The 26,368-nt window shown below is 35.9% G+C and overlaps 1 protein-coding gene across 3 annotated transcripts in view; it reads right to left on the bottom strand.

Moving 5' to 3' along the window:
- The window catches only part of RNF13 (ring finger protein 13), a 111,230-nt gene that overhangs the window by 24,573 nt on the left and 60,289 nt on the right, over positions 1-26,368 (bottom strand). For 2 of the 3 annotated variants that reach the window (XM_061168091.1, XM_061168092.1), the window contains exons 5-7: positions 12,669-12,756; positions 5,837-5,927; positions 2,135-2,240 (exon numbers count right to left, since the gene is read on the bottom strand). In XM_061168091.1, coding sequence (XP_061024074.1) covers positions 2,135-2,240; positions 5,837-5,927; positions 12,669-12,756 — 285 coding nt within the window. Of the gene's footprint in view, positions 1-2,134; positions 2,241-5,836; positions 5,928-12,658; positions 12,757-26,368 lie in introns of all 3 variants that reach the window. The other variant, XM_061168093.1, reaches the window with a different exon arrangement.

Here is a 26,368-nt window from a genome sequence, read left to right as displayed (position 1 = left end):
CCTGGGGTTTCTTATAGGACCAAACACTAAAGAAGTATTATACTTATGATTTGTATAATAAGTTGGATCAAAGAGATCCAAGACCCAGCCTGCAGAGCTCCCAATGCCAAAGCTCAAACAGTTAAACAACAGAAATAATGTAGTACTGGATTATTACCCAAAGTGTAAAAGAAATATACAGAGCACATACCAATATAAATGTGACTAAACAAATAAATAAATGCCGAGAAGAGACAAATCTTCCTTACAGAAGAATTCCAAATAATATATGTAGATACTCCCCTCCCTCCAGGAAGTGGAGCTTAATTCCTGCCCCTCCCCACTTTTAAGACTGGCTATAGTTAGTGCCTCACTTCCAAAGGAAGAATCAAATACAGAAAGAGAAAAAATGTTAACTTCATAGTGGAAACACCTGGCAAACATAACCTAAACCAAGGGATGGAGGTTAACATCATCAGCGATGTTATGCAAGCATCATGTACCCCTGGCTGACATGTTAGGATGAGAAGGGCACTTTGCTTTACTGATACTCGTTATAAAAACCTATAAACCAACCCATTCTAATCATAAGAAAAATACCAGATTGAGGAACATTCTACAGGATACCTGGCCAGGACTCCTCAAGACTATCAAGATCACGAAAAACAAGGAGGGGTTAAGAAACTGTCACAGGTCAGAGGAGACTGGGAATACATGGTAACAAAGAAATGTGGTAGCCTGGACTGGGTCCTGGAACGGAAAGAAAGCATTGATGGAAAAATGTAAAATCTCTCCAGGCTGGACTTCAGTAACAGTAATGTTAACTGTGTTAGTTTCTTAGTTTTGACAAGTGTATCATGGTAAAGTAAAATGTTAACAATGGGGACAACTAAATGAGGAATGCATGGGAACTCTCTTTGCAATTTTTCTGTGAATCTTAACATTATTCCAAAATTAAAAGTTTATTTTAAAATATTAGTAAGTTCCTATACCTTAGTAATATCTAATTAGAAAATACAATTTTAAAAAAATCTAACAAAAGACATGCTAAATGTTTACAGAAAAAAAACTATTAAACTGATGGATATGAAAAACCAACAAAGTAAAAGAAATACTACATCATAGGAAGACTACTTCAAAGACAGTGTTTACCCTTTAGTCTATTAATTCAATACAACAATAAACTCATTGGATGTTACTGTAAATATTCTTTATGAAAAATAAAAAGGTTAGGGACAATAGTGGGATCGTTTTATATTTTTGTAAATCTCTTTTAATATCTATCTTAATAGACACAGAGAGATTTTCACATGTGCTTCTGCATTCAATTTGTTTTCATACCTCAGACCATGGAGCCTCTAGAAACCTCTTCTATGAACCCAAAAGAAAGAGAGTGACAAAGGAAAATCATAGCTTAGTATCATAATGGAAATAATTTTGACCCTGCAGACCCACCAAGAGTCCTGGGGTCAACCTCTATAACCACTATTTTGGAAACAATGTGTCACCCTCTTAACCTTGAGGCCTCACAGTATTCTTTATTTACATTTTAATATGAAAAACTTCAAATTAGAGAAGAGTTAGAATAATTTTTATAATAAATATGCATATATCTCCTACCTAGATTCTACAATTAACACTTTACTATATTTTTTAATCACGTATCTATCTTTCCCACTATTTACCCATCAATACATTTTTTCTTTTTATTTTTTACAATCCATTTAAAAGTAAGTTGCAAATACTAATATACTTCCCCTCAAATAATTCAGCATGTGAACTCATTACCTAGAGTTTAGTATTTTTATAGCTCTTTTTTATTTTTCTTTTTAGGTAAACTTTACATACAATGAAATGCACAAAATTTGAGTATGCAATTTGGTGATTCAGACACTGTGCAACCCAAACAAGACACGCAGCACGTCTCTCACTCCCCAGGAAATCCCCTCCTACTCTCTGAGTAAACCCCTCACCTCCTTCCCTCCCCGCACAGAAACCCCTGCTCTGCTTTTTCTCAACCCAGATTATTTCCACCTTTTCCAGAACGAGGCATGTAAATGGACTCATACAACATGTACTCTTCTATGGAAGGCCTCTCTCAGTATAATGTGTTTTGGAGGCATTCATATTAACTATTTAAAATTAATTTACCTACCATAAAAATGACTATCAAGATGAGACAGATGCCCACTATGATAAGGAAGGGGATTAGGTAGTATTCCAGAGGAAGGCTAAATTCTGGAACTAAGATAATGTGGCCCCTGCAAGAAAACAAAGATAAATAATTAGGAAATATTGACTTGTCAAATTATGATGGTAATTGAAAACAAAGAAAAATATTTTTTAAAAGCATTTGGACATTACAATTTAATCCACTAGACCCATCAATTTTCTAATAGATGATTTCCATTAAGTTAAGGGATGTTTTCTCCATTTTTAAATCAGCTTTACATATTTACCAAAATAATTTGCCATTTAATTAAAAGAAACTTTTAGACTAGTTAGAGGAAATCAGTTAAGCAACACTTACTGTGTCCCTCCTAAGAACATGTTTATTGAATTTAGTAACCTGGATGAAAGTTAGCATATTTCACAAGCAAATAATCAGCATTTAAAACTGGCAGTACCTCAGGCAGAATGTCAACAAGACCCCACCCCCACACACACACCAAATTACTTTTCATCAGTTTCTCCCATGAAAAAACTCTGGAGCCACTATTGATGAAGATGAACTCCCTATTCCCTTTATGCTTTATGGGAATTTGTTGTACCAAGTACAATGGATATAACCCCCATACTCCACATTCATCTGTGAGATACGACATGGAAAACTGGCAAAGAAATTCACAAGAGTTGTAGCTTCTCTATTCTAAACCTTCTCCACTGCCTGACTTAAAAAAAAAAGCAAAAAAACTACAAAAATGTGTATATTGTGGGGGTTAGGGGGGAAAATAACCAAAGGTCCTATTCTCCTCGTTATTAACCACAGTTCATACGGTTATATGGTTATCAACCAGACAATACTAGTATTATAAAAACTGACAGGGACTCAAGAAATGAAACTGAACAGAATAAGCACACTATTCGTGCTGCATGAGCAAACTGTATACAGCAGCGAATCCCACCACAGAAAGTTCCCTCAGACCAGGGAAGGGTCTGGCTGACGGTCACCAAGACGGCTGACCTCCCCGCCGCACTCCTGTGCTACTCAGCCAGTGCGGCGTCAGCAACACCACACGGTTACCTCTGCGGGGGATCCTTCAGGTTCCCACTCCAGGTCCTTCGTATCGCAGACTGTACATCAACGTAATCAAATAACTGATACGGTGTGAGTCCTCTTTATGGAGTTACTTCAGATAGTAAATTAAGGAGGAATTATAAAATAAGACTACTTGCAAATCCTAAAGAACCAATGGCTTCAGGCAATGATTATTAATGATTGCTCACATCACAAAGAGAGAACCAAATATCATGTCTCCTGATGGAGACATAATACATAATAATACATATAAATTATTCTTGCCTTACCTATCCTCCTGGCCCCCAAGCCACTTGAATTTGAGCAGCCCTCTAGATCTAACTTGCAATTTACAGGGAAAATAAGTAACAAGGGAAACCTCTAGACAATACACCAAGGATGCAGTCAGAAAAGTCGACTGTGGTAAAATTTTACAGGACAAATGACCCTGTTTCTCCAATAAATAAATGAGTAGGGGAAAAAAAAAAAAGCACAGCAAACTTATAGATTAAAAATAGGGTCATTATATGCCCTTATTTGCTCTGAAACAAATCTAGATTGAAATGTTTTGATATTGAATTAAATGTTTACTTTTCTTAATTAAAAAAGGATAAAATAATGAAATGCCATTATATTTTTTATATATAACTTTATCTTCTAGTGATAGAGCCTGAGATATTTACAGTTTAGATCATAGGGTATCTAGCACTTGCTTTAAAATAATAATCATGGCGTGGGGAAAAAAGGGCAGGTGGCACTTAAAGAGTGAAGAGCCCAAACAAAATTGGCCATAGTTGATAATTCTGAAACTGAATGATCAGATTCACCATACCCATCTCTAGTTTTAAACAGCCAAATAAATTAATAGGTAGGTAGGTAGGCAAGCAGTCAGATTGACCAACTGGCCAGTCAACAGACAGATGAGACAAACCAGTGTGCACAGGTCTACAATCCTTCAAGATCAATTCTGAAACCTAAAAAGCTGTAAAAAGTAATGTTTGCAATTCATTTGATAGTCAACCTGAACCTAACTGACATGATCAAACACTCATACATTTATTACAGACATATATGTTATTCGATTATAGAATGCTGCCTCAATCCTCAAATTTTATCCCTTGGAATATTACTTAACTTTTAAAAATCTGAAAATGCTTCAATTCCACATTATATCTGTCCCAAAGAGCTGGGATAAGAGATTTTGTGCCCTTCCATTAACATGGAAAAGGTCTAAACATTAAATAAATGAAGTATGTAACAAAATACTGAGTATGACAAGGTCCAGTTTTATGAGCAGGGTACCTCTAGTTAAGGTCAGCATTCAAACATGGGGAAAAAATTAAGCTGTCAGTGAAGAGCATCATAGGGACTTTCACTTAAATGTTTTCTATTCCTGAATTTTTCCATATTTTATCAGCAGGTATCTATCACTTAATTTAAAAAGAAATGGTTTTACTATTTAAAACAAAAAGACTCTTTAAAATACACACAATTTTTCTATATGAGGGAATAATACTGATATAAAAGCAAGTAGTATTTCTCCTCACCCCCATTAACTACACAAACATGGCTGGCAAAACAGCATCTTGCTTAACTATTTTTAATACAATATCCAAAATTATATTCCCTAACTTAATAAAGATGTTCTAAGCACAAAATATGTGAACAGTATTTTAAATATCAAAACCATATAGGGAAAAGGACAAAAAATGTAAACAGACACTCTTTCCCTCTCTTTTTTTAATTCATATTCAGACTCAAATAATCATGGCTTCCCCTCCCCCCCAAATAATTAGAATTGCATTTCATTGTGCCAGTTTCCTCTTTTGGCAAATGTAGATGGTAAGAGATAATAATAATAACTTCTGGAGGGTTGTTGTTAGAATTAAATGGATTAACAAATATAAAAGCTTTGTTTCATGACTGCCTGGCACTTGCTAAATCCTTGATACTTATTATATTACTATATTATAACATTACTGATTTTATTATTAATATTGTTCTCTTGGTCAAATGCCTGTTCCTGTCCACTATGTTTTGGTACCTGTTTTTCAGAAGAAGCTCTGAAGTGTTAACTGAACTGCACTGTTTTCTGTATTAGATAAGACAGTAATGCCTTAGGTTAGTTTGTCTGAATTCTACCACAGTAATGAGATTTTGGGGAGAAATTCCATAAGAAGTTTTAAAATCCAAATCAAACTTTTTAAACTTGAAACCAAACTGTGTTTGTAAAAGTTAGTCACCAAACACATTGCGTGTTGGATTCTTTCTTTATAAAACATTTCCATTTAATAAAATAGAAATATGTCTTAATGTAAAGTATCATATAAATGTAAATCACACTGCTTCTAAATACCAATGGTTTGACTAAACTAAAAAGGGAAAGTTCTCTTTTTAGCAACATGGGTGCCTTAATCTCTCTAGCATAAACATATTTTCAATATGCAATCATATACAGAAGAAAAGTCATGTCTTAAAATTATGACTTTAGAAGATATAATTTAGCACAATAGAGTAGATTCTAAAACATACTTTTGATTACAACTAATCTTAAATAATTCTACCCTCACACAGAAAAGAATTTAAGCTACATGATTATTTTTTATATCCGTTACTTACCCTTTTTCATATGTGAATTCGTCTTTCAGGGAATTAGCTGATGATTCACCAATAAAGACAGATGGAATGTCAATTTTCTTTAGTACCTCAACTGTATAAAACAATAGTAAAAGTTATTCTTCAAAGCAATAGTTTGTGTAAAATCAACTTAACTTTCTTTATAATAACAGCAAATATCAATGTAAGTGGAAATAACTAAAATCAATTTGAATTGTCTGTTAGTTGATTTTCCAGACTGCAGATTTATACCATGATCCAAATGGCTGAGAAACAGGATGACATTTACAACAACAAAAGCTAATAACATTTTGCAGATATACATTACCACACTATCTCAATAGTCCTATGAGACTGAAATATAAATCTTAACTCTATTTCCATTTTGATTTACTTGATTTATTCCTGTACAGACATACTTAACTGTTAGAAAAGAAATAAGAGGAAGAAATAAAGTATTTTTTCCCACACATAACTTAATCCCTAAATGAAAAAGTGAAAAAGCCTTTTTTACATACCCATTCCCAGGAGAGGTGTAAGCCAAAGAATGTAAGAAAAGACCACTTTACAACAGTCTGAAAAATGACACCACACATCTAAGGCTTTTCAGAGTGAAGGGCTGACAAGGGTTCCGAAAGGGCACTGGGTAGGGAGTCTGGTAAATTTCTACTTCCTCCTAAGCTTGGAGTGCAAGTTAAAGCATTGTGTTTTGACCCGTGCCTTACAAAATTTACTTCCATATCTATATTAAAAAACCAAAATCAAATGCCAACAAAAAAAGAACTTTGTAAAAATTACCCACGACTCAAGAAGAGAAGTAAAATCCTCTTACTGTCATCACGGAAAACAGCCGTATTTTTAACTATGAGTTACTTTAACGCATTTGGCTTTAGAGAAAGTCCACTTGTTTTCTTTTGTTACATTCTGCGCAACAGCTTTGTTCTACATTTCTTTTAAAAACTGCATTATTTATTATTTATTTAAAAGAGGGGGGAGGTGAATGCACATAAAGAAGAACAGAACACAATCATAACCCTTCCCACCCAAAGATAAGGCTTTATTTGAAGCAACAGAAATGGTTCTGTAAGTTTTGACAAATAGGTACCATTATGAAACCACCACCACAATCAAGATAAAAAAATAAGTTATCATCCTTCCAAACTCTCTCATGCCCCTTTACAGTCAAGCCCTTGCCACAACCTCAGCAACCACTGATATATTTTCCTTTAATTCTTACAAAGACAAGTTTTAAAATTTTAAAATCTTAGTATCCTTAATAGAATACATGCTTTTTCATTTTCAGATTGGATTTATGCAAATAAAATCATCCATTTCATACATTCTTTGGGTGTGTCTCTGTCTCTGTCACACACATACACCCACACACACTCCAATATCATGTAAGCCCTAAAAGGGAAAGAGCCAAAATAGTTAGCAGAGGAATATTTAATCACTATCTTTGTATTAATAAGATCAATAAATATGAAAAATTTCATATTAATGGGAATCATATAATAATGGGACAAAGTATAGATTTTTTTCCTACTCAATGGTATATCTCAGATATCCTGTCATGTCACTAAATAAATATCCACCTCATAATTTTTAATAGCTGCAGAAGTACTATTATATAATCATACATATTTTAGGAAGATATTTTCTGTCATGTTAAGAGATCTTTCCCTTTCACATAACAGTTTAAATTTTAATTTATTTGATAATTAAAGCTTAGAACTGAATACCCTTTGTAAAATGTTCTACTCTTTCACGAAGATACCCTGATAAACTCAAAGAGGAATTTTTGGCTTGTAACTACTGGCTTATAATTACTGGAAGTAACATAACTTCTTTGAGTTTTGATATCTAATGAGGTGTTAAAAGCTCCTCACTTCAGTCAAAAGGTTAAGAAGAGGGAAATGATGTACACAAATATGAATAGCCATCTTGGAGACTCCATCACATCATTTATCTACTGAAAACAAAACCAAATGTTTTCATTCACAAAATACTTTAAAAACACTGAATTTTAATTCTGATCCACAAAGTAACTCTGTAAAGCACACGTGCCAAGTAGTATTCTCGTACCACAGACAGGCTATAATTTAAGTGGTCGGCCCCAACCTCTCTAGACGCATATTCCAACTGCCTGTTCAATAGCTCCATTTGAATGCACGATAGATGTTTCAAACTTAATGTTTCTCAAATGGATCTTTCGATAACTCTTTTCCCTTCATCAGTCCTACTCCTCCTTGTCTCTGTAAACAGCACAACTATTTTCATCTAGTTTCTGAAGTTAAACATTTTGGAGTTCTCCTTTGCTCCTCCCTTCTATTCCTTAGGGCAAACCCTATCAACTTCAAAACACATCCATAATTCTATCACTTCCCATCTCAGTCACTGCTGGTTCTCCACTGCCATCATCTCTTGCCTGGCATCTCTTGCAACAGTGCTGTAACTGGCCTCTCAGCCGGCACTCCTGCTCAAATTTCACCTTCGGTCTGTTCTCCAAAGAACAACCCAAGTGGTCAGATCAACTCACACCTCTGTTTAAAACCTACACAAAACAAATTCTAAAGTCCTACAATACCCAACATGGTCTAGCCTCTGGTTCCCCTCTAACTTCATCACCTACGATCTCTCTCCCCCTTGTTCACTCTACTGCAGCCACCCTGACTTTCTGTCACACCTTTTTGTCACAGCTGCTTTATCTCTGAGCCTTTGCATTTGTCTGCTGTTCTTTTTCCTTGAAATACCCTCCTCCAGAAATCTGCATGGCTTAGCCTTTCACTTCAGACCTATGCTCTAATGTCAAAGCGTCAAGAAACCTTCTCTGATCACCCTATCTAAAACAGCCCTTCTCAGCCTCTCATCCCTGTCACCCTGTATTCCTTTAACCTGGTATGTTTTTCTTCAAAGCACTTACCACTCACTACTTGACATATGCCATACCTCTATGAGTATTATTCCCACTCTAGAATGTAATGATAATAACCGCAGCAATAAAAATTAATAGCAGCTAAAGAATCATTAAACAGCTATTAAGAACCAGGAAGTCTTCTAAATATTTATATGTCATAAGCAACAAGCCAATGACTTGAATGCTATTATTATCCACATTTAACGTATCAGAAAAGTGAGGCACAGAGATGTTAGGTGATGCTCCCAAGGCCACACCACTGGTAGGTGGTGGAGCTGGGATTCAAACCTTGTAAGGTCATACCCAGAAACCACACTCTTAACTATATCATTCTGCTACCTCAATGAAAAGTATGAGCAAAGCCTTAAAAGTGTATTATTTCCTCTGTAGTCATGACGCCTGAGAGAGTACTTGATGGGGACTAGGCTACCAAAAAGTATCTGACGAAGGAAGCAAGCAAGGAAGAAAAGAGAAGAAACAAGCCCAGACATACTGATAACTTGCCTTGTTTATACAGCAATCTGCACAGCCTAGACCCAAACTTGAGGTTCAGACTCCTAATCTAGACTCTTTCCACTCTGCCTTATCATGGGTTTTTCCCATATGCCTTCTTTCATATGATCTTCACAATCTTGTCCAGTTAAAAAAAATTAAAACTACTCACACTTTTATAGATGAAAGTAAAGGACTTGGAAAGATCAGTAACTTTTATGAACTAGCCTGAAATAAACCCACATTTCCTAGTCTTGAAGTTCATGTTCATCACATTCTCCTGCCTCCTGAAGATGACAAATGTGACCGACTCAAGGTGAACCCATCCTATGTCCTACCTGAAATAAAAAACCGACACATTCCTGTGTGAAATGCTGGCAACAAGGGGTCTGTAAAACTTCCTTGTTTCCAGATGTCAGAACCATGTATTAGGAGAATACATGCAGTATTTTCCTTGTGGTTATGATCTAAGCCTAAAAAGAGTGACAGATACATGCTTATTTTAATAAACCCATGCTTTCTTTCTTCTACCAGTGACAGCAAAGATGAAAACGGGAAAGATCTTTACAGCGTGTTGGATATAGGAAATGTTCAAACACATACATACTCAAGGACAGAGCAAAATGTCATGGAGAATAATTGAAGCAATAAAGTCAAGAACCAAAATTCTGAACAATCTTTGAAATAAAATAACTCAGTTGGAACATTTCTATAGCAACAACAGGATTATATGGTTATGTGCTACTTCTAATATTTAGCACACTTTCCTTAGGAACTGACATGATTATCACAAAAAAGGTTTTATTAGTGACATGAAGCCAAAATAGGTGTCCAAGGGAACTGACAATTCCAAATTGAAAAATTTTTATTAAAAGCGTGTTAAAAGAATAAATAGTTTACAAATACTAATCATTTTATTCAACCCAAAACCCTTGAGAAGGTCTTGAGGGTTGCTAAACCCTAAGCCCAGGTTTTCAGCAAAACACACAAAAAGTAAGTCGCTTCAGTCGTGTCTGACTCTGTGCAATCCCATAGACGGCAGCCCTCCAGGCTCCACTGTCCCTGGGATTCTCCAGGCAAGAACACTGGGGTGGGCTGCCATTCCTTCTCCAATGCATGAAAGTGGAAAGTGAAAGTGAAGTCGCTCAGTCGTGTCCGACTCTTCGCGACCCCATGGACTGCAGCCTACCAGGCTCCTCCGTCCATGGGATTTCCCAGGCAAGAGTACTGGAGTGGGGTGCCATTGCCTTCTCCACAAAGAGCAAGTAACTTGCTCAAAATTATACAGTCAATTCAAGCAGGAGCTTGGACTTGAATTCAGGCCTATTTTTTAGAGTGTCTATGCTTTCCATTGTCAGTAATGTGTACAGGTCACAGAAATGACTAACGTGGGAGGTATGTTGTAGGATAATGTTTTAAGGGAGGTGATTAAAGGAGGAGAAGTAAACTGTATCAAATGTGCAGTACCAACAGTATTAGTTTATTTGATAAGTAAAATCCCTTAATCAATTCCTCTAATTCCTATCAGTGGTTGTTAAACTTTCGGTGAAGTACCAGAAGCTCTTATGGGTACTTCATGCATTCTACAATTATGACTTAACCAGCCAGAAGATTAAAATAATCATTTAAAATATAAAGAAAGTCAGGAACTTATCACTAAGTTTTACTTTTTATATATTGTAATTTTGCCCTATTTGTATTAGGAATAAGAAGGAAAAGAGTTGCATGAGACATGGGTTTGATCCCTGGGTCGGGAAGCTCCCCTGGAGCTGGAAATGACAACCCACTCCAGCCTTCTTGCCTGGGAAATCCCATGGACAGAGCAGCCTGGTGAGCTACAGTCCACAGGGTCACAGAGAGTTGGACATGACTCAGCGACTGAGCAGAGCAACAACAAAAAATAATGTCCCGTGTTATAAAAAGATTGTTTTGTCAAGAAATCCAAAATATTCCCTATTGAGGATACAGTTAAAGTCCTAAATACATTTCAATGGAGTATATCAGTCCATGCCTTATATGTCTGCTCTTTGCTGCAAACTCTTTCTTGCATATATGACTCAATGCAACTTAATAACAAGAGGTATTATGGATATATACTAAAAGAAAAAGAAAAACAAAATACTTAATCATGAATGTTGGCAGTTTATTTAATGTATCTGGGGTTCTGATCCCAATTGCCAATGTATATGGGCATCTTCCTCACACCATCAAACAACTCAATTCAATGATGACATTATCTACCTAGAGATGGCATCAGACTCCACAGTCTAAGGGTCTGGTCTCACAAGAATCCCCACCCCCAACTTCAGACGCAAGCCACAAGTCTAAGTTGTCACCTTCGCTCTGACCTACCAGTTATAGACTGGAGGTTTCAACAATCATTACCCATGGGTTCAATTAATTTGCTAGAACAATTCACAGAACTCAAAGAAGCATTTTATTTACTAGATTACCAGTTTAATAAGAAAGGATATAATTCAGAAACAAGCAGATGAAAGAGATGTACAGGGCAAGGGATATGGGAAGGGATGCATGCCCTCTCCAGGAGGGCAGCTATCCCAGCATCTCCACTTTCACCAACCCAGACGCTCGTTGAACCTGTCCTTGTAGGTTTTCATGGTGGCTTCACTACATAGGCATGAATGACTAAACCACTGGCCACTGAGGCTGGGGGTGGGGCTGAAAGTTCCAATCCTCTAATCACCTAGTTAGTTCTCCTAGCAACCAGCCCCATCATTTGGTGGGGGCCAAAAGGAGCCTTGTCACCATAAAGGAGACACCTTTATCACTCTCAATAAATTAAGTGAAAGCATACAGCTTAAAAATCAGTCTGATTAAAGCCAGTTATTTCATTAAAATTGGCTCATTTTCCCTACATGCTAATATTTCACAGAGAATAAGGAAAGATATCGCCACTTTGAACAAAAAGGTATAGGCATGCCAATTAAGGGGCCAATAATAACCAACTGGTAAAGAGAGCACAAGTATGTGGCTTTGACACTCCACAGGAATACAGTAGCTACTTAGTATTTCTGCATATTCCAAAATTTAATGTTGTGAATCTCTAAATAAATCACAAAAATTCTCCTATGGCATCCTTAACTCAACATGCTTATCTCTATTTAAAGCTTTGGTTTTCCTTTAGCTTTTACCAAAATATCAACACAGCCTCGAAAATGAAACACATGGGCTAAAAACAAACAAACAAACCAGCAACAAGAACAAACTGTTCAGGAAAGAACAAGTCAATCCCACTTATACTGCGAGCAAAGTTATCCCAAGAGGATTAGAAACTGGAAATCATCTTTCTGATGGGGAAGAAATTTTGCTTTCTAGAACAGAAAACGAAAGAAGAGAGACTCTGGTAAATTTTAGTTTTGAACGACTGGTCAAACAGGAGAGAAGAAAAGTGATACCTGTACTTACTGTCGTTGGATCCCATGCTAATGAGGTCATCGGAGTCAACATTGTGGACTATGGCTGCTTTGTAGCCTGCTCTCTGTGCATTTAAAACCTGCAAGTCAGGAAACAGTCACGGTGTGAGGACATGCCATAAGGTCCCTGACCTTCCACAAACATAAATCAACACCTCCATAAAGGACAGACTCGATTATGTGTATATATACAGACCGATCTCAAGTGTGTTCTTGAAACATAACCTTATACAATTGATTATCAAGGACTTCTTTAGATATCTTCTTGATTTCACTGAAGGTACTAAGTGAAATGAGAGGCAAATAAAGGACGGATGTGTAAACTACCCACCAAAAGGATGGAAAGCACTAACCCTGCCTAGCGCTAACAGGATACAGACTTGGGACCACGCTCAAGAGCCATCAGCCCTTGAGAAGCCAAACCTACCTCCACTCCTCAGTGCAACAAACTCGGGGCAAATTGCTTTTCTTCCTTAACCCTCAGTCTCCCCAAGTTTAAAACAGAATAGCAACAATGCTTTTCTCATATGTAAAATAATTTTAAAAGGCTTAACACATTATGATTCAGAGAAACAAGTAAAATAAAAGCTACTCATTATCAGCTTTATCAACAACCGTTTTCTTTAGAAAGCTTTTCTAAAGCTTTGAAAAAATTAAAAATAAAAATACTCCAGCCTGAAGTTGCTGACTCTGGTTCCATTTAGCTATATAATCTTTTTCCTAAAACTAGTTTCCGAAGTACTAACAGTCAGTTTCACACCGGAAGAATATGGCTAGCTATGTAGTAGAATTTTATTAAAGCAAAGATCTGAAAAGTATGTAACACATGTTACCACACCTCACTTTTAAAGTAACAGTCTGTTTTAAACAAAAATAAACCCAGACTAACCTCTTATTGTACCACCTTTGAACCATTTGGTAAAAATGAAGGCTATTATTTGCATACTGGTTAAATAAAATGAAAACTGGATATGTAAATATATATATAATAGTTTTGAATACTTTGAAAACTATATACATATAATTCTAAATACTTAATTTGGCAAGAAATTTGAAATATATCCCCTTATAATCACTGCATAGTGATATGTCTGAAAGTTCCTTTATAATATCAATACTTCTAAAATTAATTTTAAAAAATAATTCCTAGAAGGTCTAATATTAGCTCTGTTTTAGTTATCAGCATAACAATGATTCAAAATTCTACAGTAATTCAATAAAGACCTGCATCAAGCTGCAAAGAGTAAGGGAAAGCCCAAAAAGTCAAGTTCCTAAAAATACAAAAAATGCCCAAGTGTTCAGCAGATTGGACTTGAATGGTAGGTAAGAGAAATGAGGCTCATGTAGTCAACCCTACTCAGGCAAGAGTAAAATTCCCTTCTACATCACCCTGACTCTAAAACTACCTCACAAATGAAAGTCGGAATTCTGAAAGAGAGAATAATGTGGGTTAATCAGAATAATTTTATCTTATCACTGAAAAAAGAAAATCTAGATCTGCAAATGCCTCAAAGAATTGATAGTTTCTCTCTCTGTGGGTGTGCTTCCTCACTAAGTCATGTGTGATTCCGAAACCCCAGGGACTGAAGCCGCCAGACTCCGCTGTCCAGGGGATTGTCCAGGCAAGAGTACTGGAGTGGGTGCCTTTTCCTTTTCCAGGGGATCGTCCTGACCCAGGGATCAAACCCACATCTCCTGCATCCCTGGCAAGTTCCTAACCACTGAGCCACGAGGGAAGCCTTTATAGTCTCTATAACTCCTGTGAAACAGCAGGCTGACAGAGTAGGCACTCATTAAACATTTCCAGAATGAGAAAATGTGTACGTGCTTAAATTAGTAGCTCATATTATAACATTACAAATACAAGAGAGAAAATTGGGTGTGTGTTAGTGCAACGCCATGGATTACAGCCGGTCAGGGTCCTCTGTCCATGGAACTCCAGGTAAGAATATTGGGGTGGGCAGCCATTTCCTTTTCCAGGAGATCTTCCCGATCCAGGGATCAAACCCGGGACTCTAAGTTTTTTTAATGAATCAAAATAGCATAAACAGTTCACCAACATAGGACCTACTGTTCTAATGTTCGGAATAATGACAAGAAAACCAACCAACCAACAAAACTGTTACAAGGAATGTTCTGTAGTCATGCGAGGAAAAGCCAATAACCAAAAAAAAAAAAAAAAAAAAAAAGTTTACTACTTTTTGCCTGTGTGTGCATGTTTTAATTTTAGGTGGATTTTGTTATCCACCTAAAATTTTTAAAATGCCAACCTCTACAGTCTTTTACCCATAGATTTTATTGCTTTCCAAGGGGAGAAAAAAAAAAATCTTTCAAGAAGGATTTAATAGTTTCTAAACCTTATCTGCTACTTATATATTAACCTTTTATTTACTCATTACATTTTCATAGCAGGACAGACTTCACTTAGCTTTTATTTATAAAGTATACTTGGTTGGGGTTGCTATTAGTTTATCTGATGCTTTTAATGACCATTTAATTGTTCCTAAAAACACTAAACAAGTAATTACAGAGAAATGTTTCTCTCACAAATCCAAAAAGCAAGTGTTTCCAGAGATACAATTTAAGAAATACAAAATTTATATCAAAAGCTGTTCTCTCCCTATATAAAACTTAAGTTTTACTTTTCTTTGTAAAGCCAACTAATACACAAAGTCACTGAAATTACGATTTGACTTGTTTCCCTGAAAAATATGTATTTGTGAGCAAAGATACAACACGTTAGGATACAGAGAAAGGTGGTCCCAGGAACCATGATAAAGTGCACGTGAAAACAACACAGTCCAGTTTAGTAAACATTTGTTTAATTTACATGCCACATAAGGTGCTGTGTGCTGGGCACAATGCAGAACTTAAAGGTGAATCAGAAACGATCATTATCCTCACGGGGACTCAATACTCCTGGACATCCAAACAGGTCAGGCACCTTCTAGCCTCTCTACTTGCTCAAGCTACCATCTCTGCCTGGAACAGCCTTTGGGTTCTGAATGCCTAATCAGGCTTCAAATTCCATCACCTCCACAAAGCCTGTCCTGTTCCATGCCCTATTCTAATGCCCTGGTCCACATCCTGTCCCAGGCACCCATATAGCTGCTTCCCACTTGGTATGTATACCTGTTATAATGTTCTTAAAGATCTTCTATAGTGTCTTATATTTATGCATTATACATACTATCCCATTTATAAAACAAGGCTTTATGGAGTCCTTTAATCTTCTGCAGTTGCCTATGTGTAAAGAAGGACAAAATAACATGACTCTTAAAAGAGGCTTCCTGAACGGCAAATTGTTAAACATCACTGATATAGAACAATCTGCTGTGTGTGTAACTAAATTTAGCCAGTAGTTTCTGAAAAGTGCATTGAGCAACTGAGGAAATATGTTTCTTTCACACATCCAAAATGCAACTGGTTCCATAAATACAATATAAAATTAGATTAATATCAAAAGCTGTTCTCTAATTAAAAAATAAAATTCTTAAAATAGAAAACCACTAAAATAGGAAGGAGTTTTGTAAGCACAAGTGTGAATTCCAGAAAATAGAAATATGTTTCAAAAATTTAATAAGAAGGCTTCCCCAAGACTTTTGTTGTTATTGATTTTTAAAATAAAGCAATGAAATTAAATCAAAGAAACACATTAACATATGGACCAATGGGCTTACGAATACAAACAAGGAGAATATATTCATGTTATGAACTGCAAAAATCATGTGTCAGTCAAATTAAATTAGATTTTTAAAACTATGCAGCAGCTGGTATTTTCAAAAACACAGGAAGCAGAAATAAGGCCTAAATCATCAGTAAGCATGTGCAAGGTTTCACATTCATAAAGTGCAATCTCAAATATGTTGTCAGGTGGAAGCAGAGAACTCAAAGATTCGTTAATAAAAAGCAGGCACAGTGAACAAACCTAAATTTCAAAATAGCCACCAAACAGAAAATTGCACAAAGAGACCTTCTGAGTTGAACTGCAAACGTGCCTTTTTAAGGAGACCCAAACTGTGCTGAATGTACTAGTTTACATCTGATCAACCAACTAACTGCGATTGAATTATGTAGACCAGGTAGCACCTAATCACAAATTTTAAAGAGATGTGGGACTGCCGACTTGTTATTATAAACAGCCAGTATACAAGAAAACAGCAGACTGGTAACGGAAGAACCTTCAATGAGACAGGTTCTAAAAGGAATCCTGGGGATGAAATAATAGTCCATCTTATTTCCAGACTGGACAAACTGGTGATGCTGACACTCATAAACAGACCTTGTAAGAATAAAGAATTCACTGTGCTGTCAAGATGATCATAAGTAGAAATTTTTTAAGGGACACGCAGGCATGAGGAGGTGGAGGGAACTGTTGATAGGATATATACAAAGTTCCAGACCAAAGGCTACATCTATGAATAAAAGAAGCCTCTATGTGCTGGTGCCTTACATATATTCTCTCTAATATCTGATAGAACTCTACCATATAGATATTCTTTTCAATATTCTAGAAATGAATAAAGATGGGTAAACGAAAATACCCTAAGGTCACACTTAGGCAGAGCTGAGATTTGAAAACAATTTTATTTGATTAGATAGAGAGGCATGGAGTTTCCCAATGAATCAGAATGAGAAACAGGATCACTAACCTTAAAGAGGGATTAAGAAAGAGATCACTTTAAGGGATTACTTTCTTTGATACTAAGAAAGTATCAAAACTCACAAGACATTAATCTTAAAATCTTATGGGCAAAATAAAACATATACAAATCAGAGTATAAGCCAAAAAGAAAAGTGCTCAAATAGTGTGGTGGAGTTTATAAAAACTTAGAGAGGGAAAAGTTATATTGAAGTACCTAATGGCAGATTTTATAGGACCTGAAACATTTTAATAAAGAGATGAAATCTGCATTAACAGGAAAGAGTTGTGGGGAAATTTCGCATGTGAGAGGAAGACAGAAATAACAAGGCAAAAGGCAGGACTGAGCAAGGCATATTAAAAACAAAACACAAAGAAGGACCTTAATAAGTGAAAAAGAGTGTTACAGAAAGGAAGACTCTCTAATTCCAGCAAAGGAGTTAAAACTATACTCTTAGAAGGAGGTTATTTGGATTCAAATTCTGACTCTGTTATATACAAGCTGTATAAACTTAGGCAAATAACTTCAGTAAAATGAGCATAATAATACACCCAACTTAAAGAGTCATTCTGAGGATTAAATTGCTTAATATATGGAAAGCACTTAAAATAGTGCTTAAACAGTGCCTGGCACATATTAAGTAAGTGCTAGTTATGATTGCTGTCACTGCTGTTTAATTTCACAGTTGCTGTTGGAGAGTCAGAGGTTAGAGAGACGGGGAGAAAGGACAGACAGGACTGTATCTTGAAGGCCATTCAGCAAAGTAGACGTGGGGTCTTCCCCGTTAAGGGTTCCCATTCCCTTCTCCAGGGGATCTTCCCAACCAGGGATCGAACGCAGCTCTCCCGCATTGCAGGCAGACTCTTTACCATCTGAGTCACCAGGAACCTTAAGAGTTCACAACAGGCACTTGAATAAGGAGGTGACATGGCTAAAACAATGTTTTAGAACAATCTGGTAATACTTTGATTTGGAGAAGACAGACTGAAGATTTGGAAGCCGTTGTGACAAGGCAGGATGACTGCAATGATGTGAAAGAACAATATTTTCATTCTTCTTCAAAACCAATTTTTTTGAATTTAGGAAACTTAGGAATGTACTTAACCAAAAATGGGAAAGCTGAGCAACAGAGTTTGTTTTCATGAGGAAGAAGAGAATGGTTCTGAGCTCACTAAATTTGAGAGATAGGGAGGTTTCTATATACAGATTTCCTAGGTGGGTAGAATATAAAATATCAGGACCTGAGGTTTAAATTTACATATTTTCAGCAAATTAATTCATTCAACAAATATCTGGAATAAAGATCGTGGAAAATAATTAAACTTCTAATAAAACATAATCCATTCATAGTTTTATATATCTTACAGTCTTCAACGTCCTTTAAGTATACATGAACTAAATTTAAGTACACTTTAATTTTCCCCTGAGAGGATACACTACAAATAAGCAGATCTGTGTATACTTATTTCTAGGTATATACCTGCAAGAATGCTAAAAATGTTATGAGGTGACTTTTCTTGATGAAAGAGAACCATGAAAAGAACCTCATTATTCTATCAGACAGTTGTCTGGATGTTCATGTAAAATGAGACACGCTTGGAACATTTTTTTATTTGAAATGTATTTAAAGTTCTGAAGTCTTTAACTGAATTCTAGTGTTATCTTTCCCTTGCATGAAGAATAATTTTAATGTTTGAACAACAGTGAAAAGGCAAGCTAAAAGCCAGGATTATTCAGACAGACAGACGATACTCCATGACCACCGTACATGCATCCCTACAGATGCCCCGTGTTTCTGACGTTATCTGCCTTCAGGTGCCGGGCAAAAGATGTTTGAGAATAGTAGCCATTTACAATACATCCTCTTCTAATCTGAATGATAATACAACCTTTAGTTCATTATTTCAACATTTTCATTAAGTGCTAAAAGGTCATTAATTTTAATTGGGAAGTTGAAAGAAAATACTATACTGAAATATTTCATCCTGTAATTCATGCAGAATTAAAATATGTGATTCATACGAGGAATCTAATATATGACACAAATGAACCCATCTATGAAACAGAAACAGAATCAGGGACACAGAAGATAGATTAGTGGTTGCCAAGGGGGAGAGTGGTAGGACAGGGATGGATGGGGACTTGGGGATCAGCAGATGCAAACTGGTGTATAGAGACTAGATAAACAACAAGGCCCTCCCGTAGAGCACAGGGAACTATATTCAATATCCTGTGATAAACCAGAATGGAGAAGAATGTATGTGTATAACTGAGTCATTTTGCTATATGGCAGTAATTAACAACACAACATTGTAAATCAACTACACTCCAATAAAAACAAAACCAAAACGTGATCTAGAGGGGAATTTCAGTGATGACTTACAGTTTTATTCACTAAAGAAGTAATAAGACTAGAACTACAGGGACTCCCCTGGTAGTCCAGGGGTGAAAACTTGGGCTCCCAATACAGAGAGGCAGGGTTTGATCTCTGGTCGGGGGCAGAGTCCCATCTGCAGCACAGCAGGGCCAAAAAAAGAAGGAACAGAGGCAGAGAAAGATGTAATAAATATTAGGGAAGCTCCGCTATTCTGGCTTATGTATCAATAAGAAAAATATATCTACCTAGAGATGTAATTTCAATGCTTAATTAACACCAGGAAGAGAATGACAAGATATTCTTGCACTCCCATTCAATCAAGTGATACCTTCAGTGATCGAAAAGCACTGTATTTTCTTCTTGCTCTCAATCTGCTTCCCTGCAGAAGGGTATGTACTCCATATTATGGATATAGGATATACTACGTAATTATGTATACACACACACACATATAACATATATACTAATACTCTATATTATTACAGTTATTTATCAATTGTCAATAATAAATTTCCTAAGTGTGGTAACTGTATTTTGTGAACATGGAGGAGAACGCTGCTGTAGGAAAGAGAGGAATAAGACATAAAGATTCAACTCTTAAAATAAAGACAAAATATCAATACTTGGGAATTATTAACAACGTTAACTTCTGCAGGATACGTCTGTTTTCATCTTTGTTATTATATACACCACAAGCTTTTGTCTTGAATAAGTTATTTTTTTAATACCCATCTGGGTACTTTGACAACCTGATACATTTTAATCAAGCCAATGTCACATAATTAACCTTACACAGAGTAATTTTCAACTTCCATAGTTCATTAAATGACATAAATGTACATTAATCTCAGCATGTTCTCAAAAATATAATAAAGTCCAAAGTCCTGCTGTCTTAATAGAAATCACAATACTAGAAATCTAAATTTGTGATAAAGTATTACCTTAAAAATTAACAGCAGATCACTGTTTCATGTGTGTCAGTAAAAGCATTAATTATCAGAAAATTAATCCTGACATCACCTTGAAAAATAAGAGATCTGATAAAATAACAGTCAGAGCACTTTGAATGCCAGACCTCATTTTTCCTAAGGAACCATCTTGCTCATTAGCATGTATCTCCAGCCTAGAAGAATCTCTCACATAAATACTTAGTCAAACTAAATCATAACTATCTATCCAGTCCTACCCAGAAAGACATATGCCATAAAAATGCAATTTCTTTATATTTATGGCTTAGTTCCCCCTTAAAAACATACCAAAAATTTTACTTCAGTCATGAAGTGAATAAAAAATTTTTCTGAAATATTTTGCATCTTCCTAGCTGTCTCAGTTAAAAGACAACAAATGTGATTTGACCTTTTCCAATGACTTGGGATCATCATGAACATGCTTTACTAGATCCTAGCTGGTTTTTCTCCTCAAGTTGCCAGTGTCACTTCCTCTCTCTGTATTCAGACTACTAGTAGTCATTAACCTTGCTCCACTCTTACATTCTTTTCTACAATACAGAAACAAAGGAGAAAACCTGATTAGAATTCTATTCTTAAGAAAAAACAAAAAAAGTACAGAAAAAGTTCCAAGAAAAAGTCATCAGGAAAAGTACATGGTTTTAAAAGCTGGAATTTTATGACATTATGGTGGTACAAAGGCATGTTTCCTTCTTTTATTTTAGGTTATACACTGAGAGCATTGACCTTTTGATAAATGGCATGTTACAAACATACAAGTTTATTTCTTATTTAGGCTGAGAGATAAATTGAATTTATTTCATGAGAAAATTTGGGGGGCAGGGCTGGTAAAATTTGCAAAATCAGCAAAACCACACTTACTCATTTCAAGTAGAGCAGAAAACAAACCAGAATCCATGGAACTTTAAAAATTACTTAAGGATCTTATGTTCTATCCCAGTGACAGGTTTTAAAGTCAATCTTTGTACATGGGAATGCAATTGTAAATATTGAGGGTACTGAACATTATAGATAAAATAATTTAGTGAACCTGGGTGAACTTTTTTTAATAAAAGGAAATTTCATATACCAAAGTATTTTAGCTAATATAGGTAAGTACTATTTTATAAAACTTTATTATAGGCTGTGCGCTGTATATATACTAGGGTGACATGTGTAAAAATAAATTTCTTAATATAGGTTGCAGTCAAAAAAGTTTGAAACCCATATAGTAAGTTTTTAATGTTCTGTAGATTGTCTGCAATCAGAAAGTAGATTGTGCTTTTCCAACAATATTATTGTGTAACATACCATCACAAAATCAAAGTCATTAATGTATAGGTTGTTGAACGTGGCGGTTTCCAATGTAGTTTTAATATTATACCTAGCACGTGATTAGTACTAAAGATTAAAACTAAAACTGATGCTTTTCTCTTGGTGTCATTAAAAAAACCCAAATAAACCTTTACGTGGCTATTTCTGATGCTTGCTATTTAAGAAGCTTTTCTTAGAGGGAGGTGGGAGGGGGGATCGGGATGGGGAATACATGTAAATCCATGGCTGATTCACGTCAATGTATGACAAAAACCACTACAATACTGTAAAGTAATTAGCCTCCAACTAATAAAAATAAATGAAAAAAAAAAAGAAGCTTTTCTTTAAAAAACTTTTATATAATGAACTATACCAGTTAAACTATATTAGTTAAAAGCTGCCTAAATATTTAATTTTGAGAATCGCAATTTAAATTTAACAAAAGTATCCATAAAATATCCTCTAGTTATCTATGTATATTAAAGTGCATATTAAAACGAAGGGTCCAAACTAAGTTCCTATTTTTTAGATACTAATAGGATTCATATTCCAATCAAATCTTCTCATCCCAACAACAGCAGTAGCTCCATTTTAACCCAATCACCACGGTTAATAAAGTTTTCTGGAAGAAATTACTGTGAAACAAAAGGATAAATCTAAACTTGCTATCAGCCTGCTAGGAATTTCCAAGTAGTGACAAAGGCTCATACTGCACTGGAAAAATAACTGGCGAGGCAGTTACGATGCGACTTCTGGTGCTCAGCGACCCCTGGTGACAGATCTCTGAGCATCCGCCTCCCCCTAAGGCCTACTCATTCTGGGGCTCTAGGCTCTATACTGTAAGCTCAGCACACAGATCTGCATAAAAATATAAGTCCTACTCCCAAGAAAGTGAAGTGAGAAAAGATACACCCATGGCTTTTTTTCTTAGGCTAGAATCAAGCAAGAGGGGGAAAAAATATTATGGGGCAAAAAGAAAGAATCTCTAGTAAAGAAATAGGAAATGCACAGTAATGCTGGCTGGGATTTGCTCTGGCCTCAGCCAAGAATCTTTCTTATCACAACTTTTCAAACACAGGACAGAAAATGAGCAGCTTTAATTAGCAGTCACTTTGTGGTACACTTAACATCATTTTATTAAAATATCTGAAATTATCATAAAAATTCTCCAAACAGGAAGCTCCTTCACAAAACAGGCTATTAGTACAAGTCTAACATAATCTGTAAATGAAATAAAACATATAAGATTGACCTAACAGAGTCTCCAATGAAGTCTGGTTAAAGTAATTAACAACATTAACTAAGTAATGTAACTAAGTAAGTAACAGGTCTCTCTTAAGCTAAATAGTGAGTGCGCAGATATTTATTTTACCATTTAAATTGAAACTTACATTGTACACACATACACTGTGAACAGCTTTTCCGTGTTATGCTGTGTTTGAAAACACAGAAGGTGACAGTGCGTCACACAGGTGCTGGGTGGCTGAGGAGCCTGGCCTCGTCTGTCCAGCCCGGCTGTCCAGTGGGTTCTGGCACTCCCAGGTCTCGGCTGAGAACTGGAGCACTACGTTACTGTCCAACCTCTACAGATCCTCTGCAGAAAATGTAGTGTAACGCTGCTTCTAAGTATTTTCAAATGCCAACTGGAAAAAAAGAATCCTCTGGAAAACTGATTTTTCTTTTCTCTCAGAATTGCCAGCAGAAAGCAACAATAACTCAACCCTTAGCCTGGACACAAACTACACTTTCCCCAAGCTGGATGTCTGGCACAGGGGAAGAAACTGTTCCCTACAAGGGAAAGAGATGAAGTAAGGAAACTCATAAGGGACTTAGAGGGCAGAGATGACTGTCAAAATGTGCCTATGTTCTTTCATCTGAAGAAGGAAGGAGAAATTAAGAAGCAAAATTTCTTTCTCAAATGATCAAAGCAATGAAGATGAGAATGGAACAATAGTAGGCAATTCAGGTTTAATGTAAAAAACTGTTATTTCTATCTATAGGATAAAAATTTCTGCAAACACTACAGTACAGTAGGGAATAAGCAATTGTGGAAATAAGACCCAGAACTGTGGCAGGCAATCCTACCAAGATTAAATCCAACATCACTCTTTCCTGCACGTATTTCAGAATCCCTACAGTACACACTGGGAAGAGCTACTTCGCTGAAGATAGTGTTAGACCCTGATGATGTTTTCACTCTCATTAAAAAGAATTCAGTGACATAAGCCATCTTTCTCTCTTCCTTTAGATTCCATCTTCCTTAACTAGACATTCTTCATTCAATGTATACCTGAATAATCTGAATAACTTTATTTTAAAGGAAACAATGTGTGTGGAATCTATGACAAAGGAGCTAAGAATATACAATGGAGAAGATAGTCTCATAAATAATTGGTGCTGGGAAAATTTGAAAAAATAGAACAATGAGATTAGAACATCCCTCATACCATATACTAAAATAAACTCAAAAAGGATTTGAGACCTAGATTTAAAACCTCAAATCATAAAACTCCTAGAAGACAACACAAGCAGAATATTCTTTGACATAAATCAGATCAATGTTGTTTTGGATTTTCCTTCTAAGATAAAAGATATACAAAACAAAAATAAACAAATGGGACTGAATTAAACAAGATTTTTGCATTGCAAAGGAAATCACTGCTAAAACAAAAAGATATCCCATTGAGTGGGAGAAAATATTTGCAAATGATATGATCAATAAGGGGTCAATATCTGAAGTATATAAACCATGCATACAACTCAGTATCAAAAACAAAGAACTCAACTGAAAAGTGGACAGAAGACCTTACTAGACATTTTTCCAAAGAAGACATACAAATGGCTAAGAAGTACAAATGGCTAATGAAAAGATGCCCAACACAGCTAATTATGAGGGAAATGCAAATGAAAACCACTATGAGATATCACCTAATGTTTGTCAGAATGAAAGGTGAAAGTGAAAGTCTCTCATGTCTGACTCTTTGGGACTATAGAGTCCATGGAATTCTCCAGGCCAGAATACCGGAGTGGGTATCTGTTCCCTTCTCCAAGGGATCTTCCCAACTCAGGGATCGAACCCAGGTCTCCCGCACTGCAGGCGGATTCTTTACCAGCTGAGCCACCAGGGAAGCCCAAGAATACTGGAGTGGGCAGCCTATCCCTTCCCCAGGGGATCTTCCCTACCCAGGAATCAAACCCAGGTCTCCAGCATTATAGGCAGATTCTTTACCAGCTGAGCTACCAGGGAAGCCCCTTTTTTCAGAATGGCTATCATCAAAAAGTTTATAAGTAACAAATGCTGTCGACGGTGTACAGAAAAGGGAACCCTCATACACTGTTGGTGGGAATGTAAACTCGTTCAGCCACTATAGAGAACACTATGGAAGCTCCTCAAAAAACTATAAATAAAATTACCATATGATCCAGCAATCCCATTCCTGGGAATATATCTGAAGAAGACGAAAATACTAATTTGAAAAGATACATGCACCCCAATGTTTGCAGCAGAATTATTTACAAGAGCCAAGGTACAACAGCCAAGGAAGCAACCTAAACGTCCATCAGTAGATGAACGGCTAAAGAAGATACAGTATACAACTGAAAATGAAAAAGAATGAGATTGTCCCATTTGCAAAACATGGGTGGTCCTAGACAGTGTAATGCTAGTGAAATAACTCAGAACAAGACAAATCCTTTATGTTATCGCTTATGTGTGGAATCTAAACAACGAAACAAATGTATGTAACAAAACATCAAAAGACACCGATCCACAAATAGAATTAGTAGTTACCACTGGAGAGAGGGAAGGGGCCAGACAGGGATATGGGATTAAAATAGGGAAGCAACAAACATATATGGTACAGCACAGGAAAACAAAGCTAATGTTCTACAATAACGTTAGATGGGAGTATAATTCTTAAAAGTTTTGAGTCACTGTGTTGTACACCTGAAACCAATATAATATTGTAAATCAACTATACTTCCAATAAAACAATGTGTGTTGAAGAGCTATGTAAATGAAGTTACTGGCATTATATGCTTTCACTGGGCTAGGGTAAAGTACATGTAATATACTGTTTTTCAGCTTTTTCTTTCATTAAATATTACTTTCTTTGTAAAAGAAGAGAATTTGTTTTGCTGTTTTAATACTGACTGAATTTGCATATAAAGGAACCTAATTATTAACACACAGATATTTTTACCAAAGGGTGGAAGAAGGAAAGAAATGAATAAATGAAGCCCTAGTAGCACAGGGCTGTTTGAATCCTACATGGGTAGAAATGCTTCCATCTCCTGAGTATTACTTAACATGTTTCTTTAGTGATATCTTTTAAACAGGATTCCAATGTAGTTTAGCAACAAACACTATAGATTTTACTTTGTAGAAATACAGAAAAGAGTAAGAAAGTTT

The sequence above is a fragment of the Dama dama genome, chromosome 19 (genome assembly GCF_033118175.1).
Source record: "Dama dama isolate Ldn47 chromosome 19, ASM3311817v1, whole genome shotgun sequence".
In the NCBI taxonomy this organism is placed as follows: domain Eukaryota; kingdom Metazoa; phylum Chordata; class Mammalia; order Artiodactyla; family Cervidae; genus Dama; species Dama dama.
Note: the sequence above shows the minus strand (reverse complement) of the source record. Positions and strands in the feature narration are given on the sequence as shown.